Source organism: Alligator sinensis, unplaced genomic scaffold, assembly GCF_000455745.1.
Source record: "Alligator sinensis unplaced genomic scaffold, ASM45574v1 scaffold463_1, whole genome shotgun sequence".
NCBI lineage: Eukaryota > Metazoa > Chordata > Crocodylia > Alligatoridae > Alligator > Alligator sinensis.
In genome coordinates this window covers 333766-353003 of record NW_005842584.1, presented here as the reverse complement: position 1 = coordinate 353003, position 19238 = coordinate 333766, and the positions used below count along the sequence as shown (strand labels likewise).

The following is a 19238-nucleotide window of genomic DNA, read 5'->3' as shown; positions in this document are numbered from 1 at the left end:
GTGTGTGTGTGTGTGTATGTGTGTGTGTGTTCCCAGGCTCTGCAACAGCAAAGAGAAAGTGGGACCCCTCCCCAGAGCATCTATATGTAGCATGAGGCCTGAAAAGCCAGGTATGTAGGTGAGCAGGGCCATCCCTGGAGGGTGGGAGGGACGAATCAGGGTGACTGCCCCAGGCCCCACACTTTGGGGAGGCCCACGTAGCCAGACCAGCTTTGCATCTGGCTACTCACCACCCTCCTCCCATCCCACCACCACGTCTGGGCCCCACACAGGCTGATTTGCCCCAGGCCCTGCACCCTGCTACCATCGTCTCTAGGTGAGTTCAACTATGTGCATCATCTACTCTAATTCCCAATGGGTACCCAAGGCAGGGGGTGTTCAGCTGAATGGAAAGCTGTATTGATGTCTTCAGCATCTTCATTCCATGATTCAGGACCTGGAGGGCTGTGCTGTGGGGGTCTCGGTCTCCCACCCAAGCACATGGATTGAGTTGGCAGCTCTGAATTCATCTCCTTCACTGTCTCACTCCTATCTAAGCTGCGTCCTCCCAATCCGTTTCCCATAGAATCAAAACCCCATTTGGCCACGGCTGGTGGAGATGCAACAAGAACAAAGCTGAGTAAAAGGAAGCGGCCCAACCTCTTTAGAAACCATTAGAGAAAAAGGCTCAGCAAACGTCCGCTGCACCCGTACATGACGGGGTGCTGCCGTGTGCTTTCCCCTCCCTTCCTCCATCACACATCACTAAAGCCAAAGCAGGTCTATTTAGGGAAAAAGGACATTGTATCCTCACTACTAAACTAATTGCTCAGACTCAGAGTGCATCTAAAAGGAAAAGCTACCGGGCAGAAATAGACAGGCTGAAAGCCTCGTTTTTGGTAATGCAGGGGCTGCTTGGCACCAACAGCGATGATGTGCACGCAACAAAAGAAAAATGACTCCTCTGAATCAAGGCTGAAAGGCATTTTAATCCTGTGCCAGAAGTACAGGGAACAGGATCATGGAGTTCTGCTTCCATATCCTAGGTAAGAGACTGGGGAGCCGGTACCGTGGCGCTGCATTTTGTATCAGGTCTGTGGGTCAGAGTGGATCTAGCAAACACCTTGCAGAGCAAAACGATGATGTGCTTGCTGAGCAAAAGCAAACTTCTAGGGGCCCCCGAGGTTTCTACCTGGGAACCACCCAAAAACTCAACAGGAGAGAAGGCCTGGCCATCCACCACCCTCTTCCCCTATGGAGCATCAGACTGGAAGGGGCCACACCACCGAGTCCATGCCATAGGGTTTTAGACCAAATGGACCCACAGATCCACTGCCAGCACATGCTGTAAGTTCCCAACCCCCTTATACCAAGCCTGGATCCTTAGCTCAAAACCCAAAGCCTCAGAAACGACAATATTCCCCTGGCAGAGAGTAGAGGAGGCCATGGCACCGCTAGCACTGGGGCTCTGCAATGGCAGGAGCTGTGTTAGGATATGCCCAGGAGATTATTAGAGACACAGGCCACAGGCACAGGCCACAGAGGAAGCAAAAAACTCCTACAATGCCTTCCCATCTCACCATCTGCCTACCTGGACTCTTAGGTCCAGCACTTGGCTTGATCCTGAGCATGTGATGAAGACCCAGCAGCCAGGCGTCCGGGAGGCAGCCCCGTTACAGTGGGGGCTTCAGAATTCAAGGGGAAGAACATTTTTCTTGCCCTTTACATCTCCGAAGCCATGGGCAGATCTCAGGGGGCCCTAGAAGTTTGAAAAGAGCCCTTGAATTTTGAAAAGGGGGGTGCAGGTGGTGAGGTTCATCATCACATATAAAACAACATATATATTTTTTCCAGGTCAAGATAAATCAGAAGCTGTACAAATAAACTAGGGCCCTGGGGCCAGATTATTCATTTTAGTACTGAAGCCAAAATAATTAGAGCTTCATTGGAATGGGTTAAAAACAATTTGCAGGGCTGTGACATTGAAGCTACATTTCCAGGGTCAGCAAACAGACAGCAGCACAGCAGAACAAAGGCTGGCTTGATTGGTGGAACATCAAGACCATTAAGAAGAGGACAGGGTCATTAACACCTGAGAAATTAAGTGTTTAGCAGGGATCAGGTAGATTATAATGAGCCATAGCACTGCAGGACTAGAACTGCCGGGCGGTTGGCTTTAAACTTTAGGACGTGGGTTTGGCTTTAAACTTTAAGCGGAGGAGGAATGAAAGGGAGTGTGAGTGCACCAGTAAACCCCAACTGGATCTATCCCTGCCTGCAGCCTGGAGGAACTTCAGAACTAGAGAACTGCTCCCTTCAGCTTCAGTATTGCCTACGCTCATGGTTTTCGGCATTGTTCCTAAAGTCTACATTTTGGGAATGTGAAAAACTTAGCTCTTTCTGATAGATAGATAGATAGATAGATAGATAGAGTTTTTCATATTCCCAAAGCATAGACTTCAACAACAATGCCAACGATCATGACAGCTGGCAGCACAGCATCTTTGCAGGGCATGTTGGCAGAGTTAACTGGCCCCAGGATCTGAACCCCCAGTTCAGCCCAGCCCAGGTCATAGCAGTCATGCTGCAAAAGTTCCCATAGCCCCATAGCTGCTGCCTTGCTTTCATGGGCTGCTAAGACTTTTGGTGGCATTTCCCAGGGTTCCCTGTGCTGCACTCAACTGGACCACGCTATGAACAGAGGGAAAATGTGTCTGTCGTTCTGGGAGTGAGGGAGGAATTGTGGGAAGGCATTGGAGGACTCCGGGGAGATTGGCGCTCATCCTTATGGCAAAGCTGGGTGGGTTATCATCAGCCAGAGTGAAGTAGGACCTGCCTTCTGGCCCAAACCCAGAGCTGGGCGACCTACCTAGTGTTCGCACCGCTGACTAGCAGACAGTGCTTAGGGATCGTTAAAGCCCAATTAACCTTTAAATGGAACATGAAATACAAACACAGACAAATCAGTGTCCTAAAATCGAAGTCTAACTTTATTAATACAACAAGTATTATCTCAGCAGTTTTTATATTTAGAGAGAGAAGAGCACTTAGTGCAATGATCTCACCCAATCCCAGATGTTACTTTGCCTCACAGAGAAGACGGCCGCTCAGTTCCTGAAGCGAAGGGTGCGTCGTTGGCTGGGATGATCCAGACAGGTGTTGAAAGCTGGATTCATGATGTAAGTGATGATGATGACAATGACGACACACTGAACTTTCTTGCTTCCCCCTGTTATGCTTTTCTTTAACTTGACTTCTTTGATGACTCCTTGCTTTTGGATTGGTCTCTCTGCAGTCAGCATATTCTTCATATTTTATCCCATCAGCATATTCCTTTCTTCAACAGCCCCATTACGAGCACACCTCTTAATCTGGCCTTTTTCCGGTGTCTTACTTTAAGCATTGGTCTCCTTGATCGCCTTTCATGAACATATCCAATCATTTCATCCCTCTGATTCAGCCGATTAGTGCCGAGTTCAGTTAATTTGAGCTAGTAACAAAACGATTACTATGTGGTGTTAGAAAAACTTCTTACAGTGATAGAAAAAGGAAAGAAACAGCGTGCGAGCAAACTCAAGGCCATAAGCTGCTTGCAAGAAACAAGGCCAGCTGATATTGCAAAGACCAGCAAAAATGAAAAGTTCAGATAACAATGAGACCATACAGAACTTTAGGCTGAATGTAAAGAAAACTTTAAACAACGCTATAATTCATCACTCTATAGACAGGTGCAACTTTAAAGCATAAAATATGACAAGCTACCCTAACACTAGGGTTGACAGCACCACACAGCATGGGTTTGAGCATTGTGTGTGGGAGCAGAAAGAGGTTTTAGCGGCAAGGCCTGAGTAAAAGCCAGAGACTGAACCTGGGTGTTTTTAACATGACCTCTGCCTGGCATCTTTTAATTCTTTCTATAAAGATTTTGGGTTTTGTTGGGTTTTTTTCTGCCTGGGTTCTAATGCACGAGTGACCCCTAATGGCAGGACAGGCCCAGAGAGCAGCTGCAAGCAGAAACAAGGGAGAAGAGAGATGTTTGCAGGCAGGCAGGATACAGAATGAGAGGGGGGCAATGAGATTAAAACACTCCCAAGCAGCGAACATATCAGACTCTTTGTTTCAGGGTGGAAACACTGGAGAGAAGAGGCCAATGCAAGACGGACAGACAAGGGAGAACAGAGGGAGATAAGGGCTGCATGTCTGGCATTGGGATGTCCCTGCAAGGCTTTAAAAAGCCAGAGGAGATTCTGTGATGAGTGAGGGTGGCGGCGGGTTCCTCGAGGACCCTGCAGCCTGGTTCTTTTCAGCAGTACCCAGGACCATCATCCCCTAGGCCCACATCCTTCAAGCCACACAGCTGTGTCACAAGTCACCAGGGCATGATGCAGCAGCCCCTTTGCCTCAGTCTCCTCCAAAGCCTTTCCCAGCATTTTTTGCTCAGCCCATGAGCCAGGGCATCACGATAGTTCAGTGCACCCTGCCGGGGTGGCAGAGACCCAAGTCAAACCTGAAACAGGCACAAAATAAGAGTCCCCGTCTTGTCTGGGCCTAATCCTCAACCCCGTCAAAATAGAAATTAATAAGAATGAACTTGTAACCAAAACAGAAAGTATCAGGTTGTCCCTTTATAGATTTATGGTGCATTTACACCTTGAATACTGTACTCAGTTCTGGTCCCCACACTTCCAAAAGGATGTAGAAGAACTACAGAAGGTCCAGAGAAGGGCAACCAAGATGATTAGTGCTATGGAGAGGTTTGCATATGAGGAGAGACTAAAAAGGCCAGGCCTGTTCAGCTTGGAAAAGAGATGCTTGAGTGAGGACATGAGAAGGGTTTACAAAGTACAAAAGGGTGAAGAGAAAGTCAATAGGGATTTATTATATACTGCCTCTCGCAATACAAGAACTAGGAGTCACAACATGACGCTAGTAGGCAGTAGGTTTAAAACTAACACAAGGCCCTTTTTTCTCATGCAGCTTGGAATTAAAGCGTGGGACTTGTTGCCCCCACATGTGGAAGAAGCTGAGAGTTTAGCCAGATCCACAAAGGGACTGGACACGTGCTTGGGGGAAAGGGGCATTGGTCGCTGTTGAGCGGGGAGTGAGGGGCACAGCCCCTGAATCAGAGCTTACTAGACCATAAAGGTGCTTGCACACGACACGTGTTGTTTAGATACATGTTACAAAACAGCTGAAAGCTGCAAGTGAGAGAGGAACGGTGGGAAAAGCCGTGATCAGACCCACTTCACTCTCCCTTTCAGCATCCACTCTGTGACCGGCTCTGGGCAAGAGGGTCCTATGGTCCGACGCAGTCAATAGCAGTTCTTATCATCTTGTGCTTTGCCCCTCTCTCCCTGACCCTTCTCGTCCCTTCTGGGAGACCCCCCTTCCCTGCAGCCTGGCTTAACAACCAACCTCAGTTCCAGATAAACCAGTATCAGGGTTGCTTGCTTGCCTGCCATCCCCGCTAGGAAATATCTAATCAATCCCAGCCTGTCTCCGGCCAAGCCATTTAACACGGGTGCAAGCTAAGTCAGGCCTCGCGCCCACTGCAGCTGCAGTGACCAGGGTTGACTTGTGCTCTCCATCAGGCCATTTAACCCTTCTAACCCCTTTTGGGATGATTGTATACCCATCATCCCCAAACCCCATTGAAATCAGAGTCAGACATCTCATTGCCCTTGGGCCTGAGCACCTCCCATCATCCTTGTTTTGTAGACAGGAATTGGCAAGATCAATGACAGTTCAGATCTGCTTCCCCCAAGCTGTCTGTGCCCTCTGGCCAACCCACAAGGTTCAAAATGTTTGAATCAAGTGCCCAAAGTCATGTGGTTGGCTTAGAAATCAGGATGTTTCAACCTCAATTTGAGGAACTTTTTGTTTGTCTCCTACCATCACAGCAGTTCCCAGAGCTGCGCAGAAACCGGCGGTTCTGTTTCCCAGGGAATACAGCAACATCAAAACTGGGTTTTATTCCAAAACAGAGCTCAATTTCCTCAGAAACAAGGTCTCAGAGCAAATTGTGTTTCAGGTCAATCCAGCTGTTTCATTTCACTGTTGACCTCATTATTTTGCATTAGATGATGAAAGGAGAATCTAATAAAAAGCCTCAAAATGCAGATGCATTTCAACACAAACATGTGAAATATTCCATTCCCAAACGACCTGGAAGATTCCTACCTTCTCCAAACAATTTGATTTTTTTTTTTTTTAAGGAACAAGTTGGAGGAAAACTGATGCATCCTCAAAGGAAGTTCTTAGTTCAACCAAACAAGATTTTTCAATGGGGGGAAAAAGTTTCCATCAGAATTTTTTTAGCCAGTTCTAGTGTTTTGGTCACACTCCAGTCACATTTTAATTTTTCTTTCAGATCCTGAGGGCTCAAAACTTAGCTATTTTTTAAATGAAAGTTGAGGGTCTCAGATAATCGCATGACTCCAGGACCTGATGCTTTATAAAGAAAAAAAGCCATGGCAGAACCACTGAAGCCACATATCTTGATTCCCAGACAGTGTCTCACGCACAAGACAGTCATTCTTTACACACTCAGAGGTGTGTAAAAGAGTTATTAGAGTGATAGGCAGACTGCTGGAGCAAGAGTCACGTGGCTGTATACCAAGGGGGTGTGTGTGTGGCTTTTTACACGAATGTCAAACATATACCCTGTGAATCTGGATCATCTGGCACACAGGCAGGTTCGAATGATGGGGGAGCTCAGGGTGGCTAAGCCCCCCCATAAGAGATGAGAGCCCCCCTGTGAGATTTGAAAATCATAACCGGGTGGGGGGTCTCCAATTCTATTACGGCATCGTGATGGGCAGCCAAGGGTCAACGTGTAATTCGAACCCTGCACACGGGGCTCCTGAAGGACTCAGGAATTTGGGGGCAGGGTTCACCACTGAATTCGGGGCAGGGAGCCCCCACTAGGGACTGGTTTCAGTGGCAGTGGGCTAAGAAACCACTGCAGCTCCCTGAGCCAACACCGCAGCTTAGGAACCCATGGCACCGCCACCCTGCCACGAAAGTCTGTCTGGACCCAGCCCCTGAAAAGCCCTGCAATCCGGATCCGGCCTAGTGAGACAGCCAATTTGCCCCCCTCCTTTATAGATAGGGGGAAAAGAGATAGGTCTTTGCTTTGGCATCTACTAGTCTGAAAAGGATCCCTTGCTTTCACATCTCTTTTCCCTTTTCCAAGTTGCGGGCCGCAGGGAGAAACAGGATGGCAAGCGAGGGTAGAAGAGGGAAACCGCTGCACAATGACACCGAATATTTGAATTCTGAGCAAGTAAAAAAAGCAATGTCATACCCGGCTCCGCTCACACCTCTCAGCACGCAGCCGGGCAGACGGGATGGAGCTGGCCCCGCCTTATGGTACGTAGGCCAAGATCATTTTATTCTAAAACCTTATTGTCATTGCCTTTCCCACGATTATAAAACCCTCTCCTGAGATCTGCTGGGTGAAATTGCACTGGAAGTGAAATTGTGTCTGCTTTCCGCCCCCATCCCCTTCCCCAATTAGAAAGAGCAGGCGAGTGACTTATATAGGAGGGAGCTCATACAGCTGAATCATCCGCCCAGCAGCCCTCGCAGGAGGGGTAATTAATGTGCTTGGTTAGGAGGGGCTGCATTGCAGAGGGAGACGCACAGACAAAAGCAGGGCAGGAGATCCCGCAGCCTGCTGATACTCAGCACCAGCAGCTTTCGGCATAAAGAAGATCTTGGCCATCGTACAAGCAGCCCGTAGACCTAATCTTTCCTTAGACAGGTAAGTGCAACTTTATTCTTTAAAATGATGATTTGCTTGGGAGTTTGCAGGGATGCCTAAAAGGCTGAAGTGTCAGCTTCTGGGGACTTTCAAGGGGGAAGAAAAAGAGATATACATATATAATCAGCTTAGCAGTGGGCTCTTATTGAAACTAAACAAAGGCTCCTTTTACCATCTAACCTGCATGGTTACGATGGTCACATTAATAAAGGTAGTGGGGTTTTTATTAGCTCTGCGCCTGGCATGCAATGCAAAGGAGTCTCTGAAGGGTTTTCTTTTGAATTAAAAAAAAAATCAAATATCTCATCTGTTCCTTCCCCACCCCAGTTCTAAATTTTGTCTTGGTTCAGTCTGTTTCTAAATTGAGCAGATTACCCAGTGGTAAATAAGCTGTCTAATTTTAATAATTCACTCTCATCCTACAAAAAGAAAAAAAAAAGAAAAAATGCTACCCAGAAATATATCCATGAGAAAGATGCTATTTAAACCCATGTGCTCATTTTAAGGAGGGGATGACATGGTCATTCATAGTCTTCAGATTACATTTTGGATTTTAAATTTAGATGTGCATGGGTCATCCAGTGACGGGTGCAGCCTCCAGGGTGCATTGGGCATCCGGCGGTAGGACAGCTCGCAAGGATCCAACCGGGACCTGGTGAAAGTGAAAGGAGTGCATGGTTTTCACATGGCTCGACTGCAACGTTTCAGAAATAATCTCATCCTAGCAAGGATCAAATGACACCCTCCTGCCACAAGACCGCTGATGTGATGCGAATGAGACTAGGCCAGATCATTGAGGGGTAGAAATGAAAAGAGCCATGCATCCACGCAATGGATGGAGTCGTCTACATAAAGAGCCGGGGAGGGGCGGAGAGGAGGGGCTCTGCGGCTAAGGCACCAGGGTGGGGCCATCTGCAAGGAGGGTGCAGCTCAGCGCACAATGGCTGCCGGTGGTCTGGGAGCAGCTGGAGAGAGCGGGGAGGTTTCTGGGTGGGGAAATCGTGTGCTGGACTGACAAGCAGAGGTTTGCTGCAGTCAGTCACGGACCCTTTGGTCCCTGATCTGCTTCTTTCACAGGCTGGTTTTACAAGGGGGAGACGCAGCTGATCTCCCTGGACTGCATCCTGATTTCTAGGAGGTGTGGGAGAAGGGAATTCAGCACTTTGTCTCTGGGTGCGTGTATGTCATTTGGGTGTGCACTTCTATGCACACCCACCTGTCACGTAAATACACACCCACCCATAGATGTATGCGGCCATATACATGTGTGTATATCCCTGCCTGCACCCTAGGCCCCGTGCAAGGAGCTGTCTGCAGTTTTGTGCATCCTTCTTGTACATGCTGCTAGCCCCGCTGACACTTCTGTTCCTATTTTCATTCCCACTCTCTGACCCATTTCTGTTCTTCTTCCTGGTCATGTGCAGGTTACTTCCTCATTGCTAGAATCAGGCAGTCTTGATATCGCTTCCTTTTCCTCATCATTCAATGCTTCCCTTTCCTATCACACAAGTTTTCAGGAGGTCTGTGCATCAGAGGCCAAAGGCATTTCCTATCGCTAGTGGGTATACCTTTTTGAGGGGGGAAAGTGCTGGGTTCAAAATACAGGGGGGCTCAGGGGGGCTGAGTCACTCCATAAGCCCCCATAAGAGATGAGAGCCCCCACATAAGAGACAAGCCCCCATAAGAGATGAGAGCCCCCCATAAGAGACAAGAGCCCCCCATAAACCTCCCCATAAGAGACAAAAGCCTCCGGCCCGCCCCATACCTATCTAAGCAGCTCAGGTGGAGGCAGCTCCTTCCAGCTTCCGGCTGCCACCACCGCAGATGCCCCCAAAAGTCGGAGTGTAATGCGAACCCTGGGAAACCGAGGCACAGAAGCATGCAGTATACCACTCACACACCTAGGATTGTAACTCAGGTGTCCCAAGTGGCAGTCTGTTACACTATCCATTAGGCCATCCTGGGCCATCAAGGGACCTGAGATAATTAAGTATAGTCTTGACTAGAGGGCAACATTGAACTGGTGGCATGGCAAACTGGTGCTATACAAGATCTACCCAGTTTGGAGCGAGGAAGGGGCTGTCACCAGTCCCTAGATTTCTGGGAGAGATCCAATTTCATTATTGCTCTTTGGATTGCAGGAGCACCATGGGGAGAGAGAAAGACCAGGTCTGAATTGTGCTGGATGCTGCATGTACACTGAACAAGAGACAAAAGCCCTTCAAATCTGCCTCAAAGCAGTTGAGGCAAGGAAAGATTGTTAGGACCATGCTACAGACCCAAGGCTTGACAAGATGAAATGACCTGAATTAGGTGGTACAGAGAGTCGGTGATCGAACTCTGAGTCTTAGTGACAAGGTGATCCTCCCCATCCTCTTAGCCATGACAGCATCATGCACAAGCTCCAGCCAAAGTAAAAGCATCACATTGCATCAAAAAGTGACAATGGTCTAGGTTGCCTCGGGACTGCTGTCACCTGTGATTGCTGCCTATGGCTTTAACAAGTCATTTCTTCTTCCTTAGAGTGAGAAATGCTGGACACCATGAACACCCAGTATGACTCCTTCCTGTACTGGAGGATGCCCATCCCGGAGCTGGACCTGTCCGAGCTGGAGGGTCTGGGCTTGGCTGACATGGCGATCTACAAACCCAAGGGAGGATTGGGCAAGCTGTCTGGGGACCGGCACCAGCTCCGCAAGGACAGCTCAGAAGAAGACAGTCTCCTGCAGTTCAACAGCTTTAATTTCTGGAGAGCTCCTATAGCCGATATTAGCGCCTTAGATTTCGATCTCCTCTGAAGCTGCCTGCCCCCAGCCCCCTCCCTGTCTGTCAGGTCCAGGGGGAGGTGTTTTGGTTAGTCTTGTATGTGGTTGTTTTCTTTTAAAGCAGTTCTTGACGATGCTCATTAACTCAGCACTCCCACCCCACCCCGGTAAAGACAAACAGGTTCACCCCAGTGCCCAGTTTTCCCTGCCCACCACTTTTGTGGCATCTCAAATTAGCTCCTCAGTCCAGGAAAGCCAAGGAGGGTGCAAGGCGGGCAAGCAGCTCAAAACATACCTGCGTGACCACGCGCTGTAGACCCAGGCAGTAGTTGTGGGAAGGGTTTGACTTGAGCTCATTTCTCTTGGGCTTTATTCTGAAACTCCCTTCTGCAAACAGAAACAGTGTAGCCTTGATTATTTCCCAGCACCTACCTCCAGTTCATAGGAATTCCCTCTTTTTGAGAGCAGGTCACAGGAGGAGTGGGAGGTAGCGTACCCCTGCTGCTCTCAACCCATGCACATCTTACCCCGTTACATTCAGTTCCCCTTCCCTTTCCATTCAGTTAATCAAGGTTTCACTGTAGTACTGGTGCACCAGAGCACTTTGTTCTGGAACTGCCTGGACAGATAACTGGGAAGACACATTCCCCCCCAAAAATTTTAGACTTATCTGCATTTTGCATCCAAAACCACAGAGCGAAGGGAAAGCAATCAGTGACTGGGTTTTGCTGAGATGCGAATGTGATAAGTTTCCTTTATAATGCAGGGAAATGATCGGATCCAAGCCGCTGATGCCATAATCAAACCAAAGGAGCCCTATATGTACCAGGTGGGGATGTTGCCCCCTCCATCCAAACCCACTAGCTACAAATGGAGCTGCCAAGAGGAAAGATCATTCTGGTGTTGAAAAGTTGGGTATAGGCTGTTAGGCCAGATTCTGGTAGCTTTTAGCACAAGTCTACATTGCAGACTCACATTAAATGAGCTAGCTTAGACATTGCTAACAGGGTGGTCACAGCCATGAGGAGTTCAGTGGAACGAACTGCCTGAGTATTTACTCTGCTGCTTGGGTTGATTCCACAGGGCACTTGTACACGGGACGATTTGCCCATGTACACATAACAAAAATTGCCACGTGGCTAGCATAATGACATCACCGTGTACACATGCACAAGGTTTGGTTGTCTCAAATTGTCCCCCATCATGGCAAACTAGACTACCTTCCGATGTATTTTAGTTTGATTGTGGCAAATTGTCCCGTTGTGAACAAAAAATCTGTCGCGTGTACATGTCATGTACATGTCAACTCACCAAATGATATGTGTCCTGAGCCCCCTTGCCCTCCAGGTGCTGCTATAATTCACAGGTACTTGCAAGTAATTTGCAGTGTGATTTGCAGGTATTCTGTGTAATGAATGTTTTGGCACACCAGGTGTAGCTGATGAGCCCAACATGGATCAATCTTCTGCTGACCTCTTTTTTTTTTTTAGTTCATTAATTAAATTAAATAACTATTTAAAAGACACCTTTTTGTGTTAGTTGTCTCCAGTTTCACTGTACTGACAGCTAGGGTGTGTTGGGGACTTGAAGATTGGGGTGCTTGAACTATGCCAGGCATCCAGGAGCACAGGAGCATAGTCGCATTCAGTAAAATCGTGTAACAAGCCCCCCACTTATTACAGGAAATGCCCTCACCAGTAAAAAATGTGTGATCGCTCAGCAGAACACTTCAGTGCCTGAACCCTAATAGGAAGTGAGAAGGTTTTGGGGGTGACTTCCTCCATGATATCACCGTGCATCTGCCATCGTCCCGCACCCACTCTCCAGCTCACTCCAGCAGGTCCTAACTCCTTAGGGTGAAGGCAGGACCCACATCTTGCCCAGAGTGATATTGCATTTTCTTGGCTTGTAGCAGAGGCCCGTTCCTCACTGTTTCCATGAGATGCCCCCATGTGACACCCTCTGTGGGTGGGGCTGATGGACCCAGACCCACCTGCTGCTGCTGAGAAATGGGCGTGCTCCCCTTTGCAGCCCCACCACAGCTCTGCCTGTCAGAGGTGGGCAAGAGCAAGCGCAAAGGTGGGGAGGAACGAGAGGGATCCTACCACATGGCAGACCACGGCAGTAGGTGTTTGCAGGAGCCTAGCACCCACCTCAGCCCCGATGCCCTGAAGAAGTATCCCATCAGCTCTTGCCCACCCCATGTGCCCAGGCTGCCCGACTCCTGGGGACCCTGCAGAGTGGCAGGATGTGGAGAGGAGCTGGGCTAAACAATGGTTTGACAGCACTGCAGCCTGCAGCTGGGAGAGGTTTCCTTCCCAGGCCAAGTCCAGCTCCACTGATGATCTCCAGGCTGCGGCAGGCAGACCCCACAGTGCATCACTGCATCCTTCACAATATCAGAGTCGAGGGGACAGTGATGCCAACGCCCCATCCCACCTCACCCACCTCTCTGCAGCGGAGCCCACTTTGATCCCAGAATCCAGCTGTGCTCACAGCGAGTAGGGTGGTAAGGTGCCGAGGGCAGTCTCTGAAGGCTTGGACATTGTTCCCCAGGTCTAGGGCAGCCCATGGGGGAGGACAGTAAACCGACCCAGAGCTGAGACAGCACCAGGCACTAGGCTCTAGGGGCTGGGACTCCTCACATGCTCTACTGCCGCTCCATGAAACTCCAGTTCCCAAAATCATTACACTCCAGACACATCGCCCAGGCTGCTGCAGCGTGCAGCCAGAAAGGACAAGCAGGAGCAGGAGCAGGAGAGCAGCATCTTCTCCTTCCAGGCATGTGTGTGGAAGTCCCAGTGGATTTCTAGCCCAGCCCTGGGGGGCGACACAGCAGCATCAGATGCCTCCAAGGGCAGACCCATGTCTTGGGCAAAATCAGATTCAGCACTCAAGGATGTTCAGTGTATCTCAAATCCCACCATCCAGCTGTTCCTTGCACCGACGCCAGCCCTGGATTCTTGCTTCTGGGATGCAGCACTTGGCTGGAAAGCAGTTTCAAATGGAGACGGGCTTTCTGGTTGCTGAGAAGGGCTCTCCCTGGCATCTGGGCTTGGCTAGTCTCCTCACAGGGCTGAGAAGGACTATTATGGTCCTGTTGCTGTGGGTTTTCACCATCCTCAGCCCACCAGTGGATGTCAGCCGCAGTCCAGACCAGGATGTGGACTAGGTGGTGTCAATGCTCCTGCTGGGTCGGAGCGGGGTGGCGGGGTGGGGCTCCTACCTGGAATGGTTTTGTCCTCCGCCCAAGGCAGCTCTGTGCCGCACTGGGGGTCAGAAAGGGGTTTGACCCCCTCCAACACCCCCCTCCCCCCATCAGACCAGCACAGACTGGGAGATGGGGTGCCTGTGGCCTCCTTTACTGTGGGGATCGGGCCTCTGCTTAGAGGTTTTTGAGCATGTTTTAACCAGCTCCTCCCCAGCCTTATGTAGCAGGGGTCAGACACAGCTGATCCTGCCCTGAGTTGGGGCTGGACCAGATGGAGAGGAAGGGAAGGACCCCCTAGTGCTAAACAGTTTGGGGCCGAATCAGATCCTACTTGGACACTGCAGGCCCCGGGAGAGACTGAGTCAGGGGCCAGGATGTGGCCCAGGGCCCCCCTCCAACAACCATGTACAGCGCCAGACATGGGCAGCTTTGTGATGTCGTGCTCGTGTCATTCCATCGCCACGAAGACCAAAGGGGCAGGGAATAAATACCAGTGCCAGGGTCCACCTAGTCAGTCAGAGGATGGCTCCCCACTCGGCCTCTCCCAGGGTCTGAGGTGTCCGAGCAGGATCTGATTCTGCCCCAAACTGTTAACACCAGGTGCCACGCCGTCCTGGATGCCCAGATGTTGGAGAAGCAGCAGATGGGGAAGGAGCTGGAACAGGAGAAGCACCTAGACAAGAAGATGGAAATGGAGCACCAGAAAGCCATCCAGATGCAGAAACAGCTGCAACAGAAGAGGAAGCAGGAGCTGATCCGGTGAGCAGGAAGGCCCTCTCCCACCATGGCCAGGCAGGGGCTGCCTCAAATGTGGGCACACATGTAGCACCTCACATGGAGGCTGAGCCCGGGATGTCCCCGGGCTCAGCCTCACCTCTTGGCCACTGGAGAGCATCCTGGGAACTGTCTTCCCCAACCCAGCTGGCCTTGCAGGGGTCCTGCTGGCAAGGGCTCCCGGGACCAGCGTGGGACACGTGTCTCACCCAGGGGGAAGCACCAGCTCAAGGATCAAATCAAAAACAACAAGGAGAGGGCCATACAGGCCAAGCTGCAGGACCTGGAGGCCCAGGAGATATGGGACCACCTGCAGCAGCTTCGCCTGGAAGAGCTAAGGGTATGTATGGCACGGGCAAGGGAGGGGAGGGCTCATCTTCACCATCCCCATCAATGCAGGTCTGGGCTTGCCCCACGTGACACATGGAGCTGCACTGACCCAGTTATCCAAGAGCAGGATCAGATCCCCAGTGCCCCATGAGTGCCATGCAGCAGGGCCATCCTGCAGACCCAGGCCAGGGCAGGTCTGGCAGGCTTAAGCTGGGCTCGGCAGCATCCGGCTCTGGGAAGCTGCCGAGAAAGAAGAGACAGAACAAGGATCCATGCTGGGGCGTCCCCCTGGCATCTCTGGCAGCCCCACCCACTTGGACCTTCCTCAGGACCTGGAGCACAAATGGCAGCACAAAATGAAGCCCATGCAGAGGATTTCCAAATCAACAAGGAAATGCTGAGGTGCAAGGAGCAGAAGCCAGAGCAGGAGAGGCTGGCTGACCAGTGCATCCTGGACAGAGGCAGCCGCGTGCGTTACCTTCTCAGCCTGGTGGTCCTGGGTCCTCCCCTGCAGGGCTCTCAGGCGGGCCGTGTCCAGCTCCTTCTTGTGATGGGCCTTCTCCTGCGCCTCGAACTCTGCTTCCCGCACCTGCCACAGCACAGCCCCAGCTCCATGAGCTGCGGGGCCACTCTGAGCTACTGACCCCCTCACGCACCACGCTGGCACACACATCACAGCATCACGTGTGTGTGTGCGTGTGTGTGTGTGTGTGTGTGTACGCCAGGTCACTCATGCATGTGCATCAGTCTCACACTGGCATCATCATGTGTGCATGTGTGCTCAGCAGCCACACACGACCATGTGCAGCACTAACATGCATGTGCAGTGTTCACACAGTGATGCACACACAGAGCATTCGTACACAGTGTCATGTACACACATGTGCAGTTCCCCTGCATGTAGCATTCAGTGTCACACACATGTGCAGTGCCACACATGGAGCATTTGCATGTGCTGCCCATACCCATCAGCACATGCAGCCTTTTAGGGATCTCCTCTGGGCCCAGACACTGAGATCACACACCATTTGCAAATGCTCCATGTGTGGCACTGCACATGTGTGTGACACTGAATGCTACATGCAGGGGCACTGCACATGTGTCTGCATGACACTGTGTGCAAATGCCCTGTGTGTGCACCACTGTGTGAACACTGCACATGCATGTTAGTGCTGCACATGGTCATGTGTGGCTGGTGAGAGCACATGCACACATGATGATGCCAGTGTGAGACACACACACACACACACACGCACACACACACGTGATGCTGTGATGTGTGTGCCAGCGTGGTGCGTGAGGGGGTCAGTAGCTCAGAGTGGCCCCGCAGCTCATGGAGCTGGGGCTGTGCTGTGGCAGGTGCGGGAAGCAGAGTTCGAGGCGCAGGAGAAGGCCCATCACAAGAAGGAGCTGGACACGGCCCGCCTGAGAGCCCTGCAGGGGAGGACCCAGGACCACCAGGCTGAGAAGGTAACGCACGCGGCTGCCTCTGTCCAGGATGCACTGGTCAACCAGCCTCTCCTGCTCCAGCTTCTGCAGCTTGCCTGGGTCCTTCCAGCTTTGCTGTGGCAGCCAGCAGCACTGCACATGGAGCAGAATCTATACAGCCGGTAGGAGCCAGGCAAAGGCAGCCCGAGGGTCAGGGCTGGCTCCCTGGGGCAGCAGGAGCGGTATCTCAGCCTGGCTCCCTGCTGCCTGAGCGGCACAGTCGGTGCTTCCCTCCCAGCGGGATGCTTTCTGGGCCAAGCGGCACCAGGAGGCTAAGGAGAGGGAGCCGTGGCACAGAGAGATGAAGGCCTTGCTATGAAAGGCGGAGACGGAGGCTGTGCTGGAGCAGAGCCGCCTGGAGCAGATGGACCGCAGACATGACCAGGTCATACAGGCACAACAGAACCGCAGTTCTTTCCAGCAGATCCTCAGGTAGCGCAAGGCGTGGCCTGGCCCTGGGATGACAGCAGGGTTGCAGGCCCTGGATAGCATGCCTGTGGGGGAACTAAGCTAGGGCACATCAGGCTTGTCCTCTGCAGCTCTGGCTGAGCCTGGGGTGCACGAGCTGCGGTGGAGATGACCTGGCTCGGGTGGACGTAGGACCCCATGTCTGCGGAAGGGGTGTGGGCAGGAAGGTCATAGCCTTTCCAGCCTGCTGTGGGGAGGACCGGCACTGCCCATGCATGGGGCTGGGCTGGCCCCTATCACCAGCACTGGTGTCTCCCCCAGGGAGCAGGCACTGAAGGAGCAGAGGCAGCAGGAGAAGTGGGCGGCCCAGCAAGTGGCGGACACCAAGGAGGTTCGACGCCAAATGCAGAAGTGCCAAGAGAAGCTGGCGTGGGAGCGGGCTGTCTCCTTCGAGGACACAAAGCACCTGCAGGAGAGACAGTGGCATGCTGACCACGTTGTCCAGCTCAAGAGGCAGAGGATAGAGGAGCTCCGGTGAGGGTGGGACTATGTAGGGGCTGGACCGTGGGTGCTTGCAGGGGTGCTGGTCTCGGGGCACTGCCCACCACATCTGGCACAACTCGTGCTGTCTCTCCCTTTGCCATGTCCTAGGGCAAGCTGAGCCCCTGAGACTTGCCAGCTGGTGCGGGAGCAGGGCAGGGGGCCCGGGCCCTGGGCTGCAGTGGGTGGGAGCTGGTTGGGAGGGCGGGAGGCAGTTCACCTTACTGGGTGCTGCCCCAAGCTGCCCTTCCTGCCACCTGCTCTGAGCCTCGTTTCTGCCCTCCATGCTCCCGTGCTCACTGGGGGCTGGCTGTCCCCATGGGAGCGAAGCCAGAGCAGGGTCCCTCCAGCTGGGCTCAGCCGTCACCTGTTGTCACAAGTCAGCCCTGGTCCCAGGGGGCCAAGGTGCCAGATGTGTTGCTGGGCCCCTTGGGGCTGGCTCTGGGCCCTGGCACAGATGGAGATGCCATGGCAGGTGGCCCTGTACCATGTCTTGCTCCATGGCAGTGGTCTGGGCTCTTACTAGCTTTTTTCCTGTTTCCAGAGCCACCAGCCCACCCGAGAAATACTGCCTAGGTGTGGAGCGCGTGGGCTTGATGAAGCCAGGCCCCAAGGACTGAGGGTCTCTGCGCACTGCCCAGCCTGCGCCAGGGGACTTCCAGAGGGTCGTGTGTGGCCTGCCCCCAGCCTAGACTGTTTATATTCTTGGATTTAGAGAGTGCAAATAAAGTTGTTTGTGGAGCTGGCCGTGTCCATTGCCGTTGCTCACCTGAGCCAGCCTGGCCTGCAAAGCGGGTGCCAGCTGGACCCCCTGCGGCTCAGCCCTGTGCCGTGGGCCCTGGGGGATGGGGTTTGGGTCCTGGGCCTCTCATGCTCCCCAGGGGCATGGGGCTGACAAAAGCAGAGGGTCTGCCTCTCCGCAGGCACAGAGTCCTGTGTCCTGGCTCCGCCAGACCCCTGGGTGCCTGCTGGGCAAGGCTCAGAGGGGTTGTTTCCCTGGGCCGCAGGGCAGAGCTGCGCCCCAGTGCAGAGCTGAGCCCTCTCCGTGCCCGGGCACCGAGCCCTGGGGCCTGATTCCCAGGGAGGGGCACAAGCGGGGCCCTTGCTCACAGCCAGGGACTGCTCTCTCACCACCCCACTCGCCCCGCAGTGGGGAGCGCCCAGTCCAGGACTTAAGAAGCAGCCCCGAGCACGGCTGCCCTGCCTGGCACCAGCCCTCTCCGCTCACACGTGCCCTCCTTGCTCCAGCTCCGGCCCCAGCCGCACTAGGAGAGGTGCAGAGTCACAGCTGGGCAAGGCACTGCCCTGCTCCTGATGTGATGCTGGTCTGCTTGCAACCTGACGTCCTGTAGCCTAGCTAATAAGCCTCTCCGCAGGCAAGCATGGGGGCAGCAGGAACAAAGGGGATGATTTATTTTAATTTAAAAACATCAGCATTATTGTAGTTGAAAGCTGAACATATCCTGTGCGGGGAGAGAGAACCAGCCGAGCAGAAGGAAATTCATCCACTGTGCATGTGGGGGATGCGCAGCTCATGAGCCTCTGAACAGCTTTGCCACCGAATTTTGCCGCAGCAATGAGTTGCAATGAGCTCGTAAGTATGGGGATGGGGAACACCTGAACAGGTGTGCCACGGAAAATGTGTATTGATGTAGGTGTGCCATGGGCTGGAAAAGGTTGGGAAACACTGGTCTACATCATACTGTACTGTAGTATAGTCAAAACAGCTCAAAACAATCCCAGAGCCTACCACGGGTCTGGGGCAGGACCTAAATCTGCCTTCTATGGCAACCCAAAGAGGACCAGCAGAAACCCCTGGCAGGACAGAGGATGGATACCCCTCGTGGCATGGTGGAGTGACAAAGACCCACAACGGAGAGCCCTGGAGCTGGCATCCACAACGGCGCTTCCTAGCATCAGACCCTAGCACCGCTCTCCACCATCAAGGAACTAGCCAGCCCTTGCTACTTTGGCTGTC

At 52.3% G+C, this 19238-nt stretch overlaps 1 protein-coding gene and 1 pseudogene across 1 annotated transcript; both read left to right on the top strand.

Annotated features, from left to right (window-relative positions):
- The first annotated feature begins 7540 nt into the window (after nt 1-7540).
- Nucleotides 7541-12045, top strand: MLLT11 (MLLT11, transcription factor 7 cofactor). The gene is made up of 2 exons (XM_006032710.3): nt 7541-7744; nt 10268-12045. The coding sequence occupies exon 2, from the start codon at nt 10276-10278 to the stop codon at nt 10540-10542; it is 267 nt and encodes an 88-aa protein (XP_006032772.1). The 5' UTR covers nt 7541-7744; nt 10268-10275; the 3' UTR covers nt 10543-12045.
- Nucleotides 12046-12518: 473 nt separating this feature from the next.
- LOC112551745 lies at nt 12519-17880 on the top strand (annotated as a pseudogene).
- The last annotated feature ends 1358 nt before the right edge of the window (nt 17881-19238 follow it).

Bases quoted from the DNA above. Each gene is read 5' to 3' on its own strand.
- MLLT11 (XM_006032710.3), top strand. From the start codon at position 10,276: ATGCTGGACACCATGAACACCCAGTATGACTCCTTCCTGTACTGGAGG.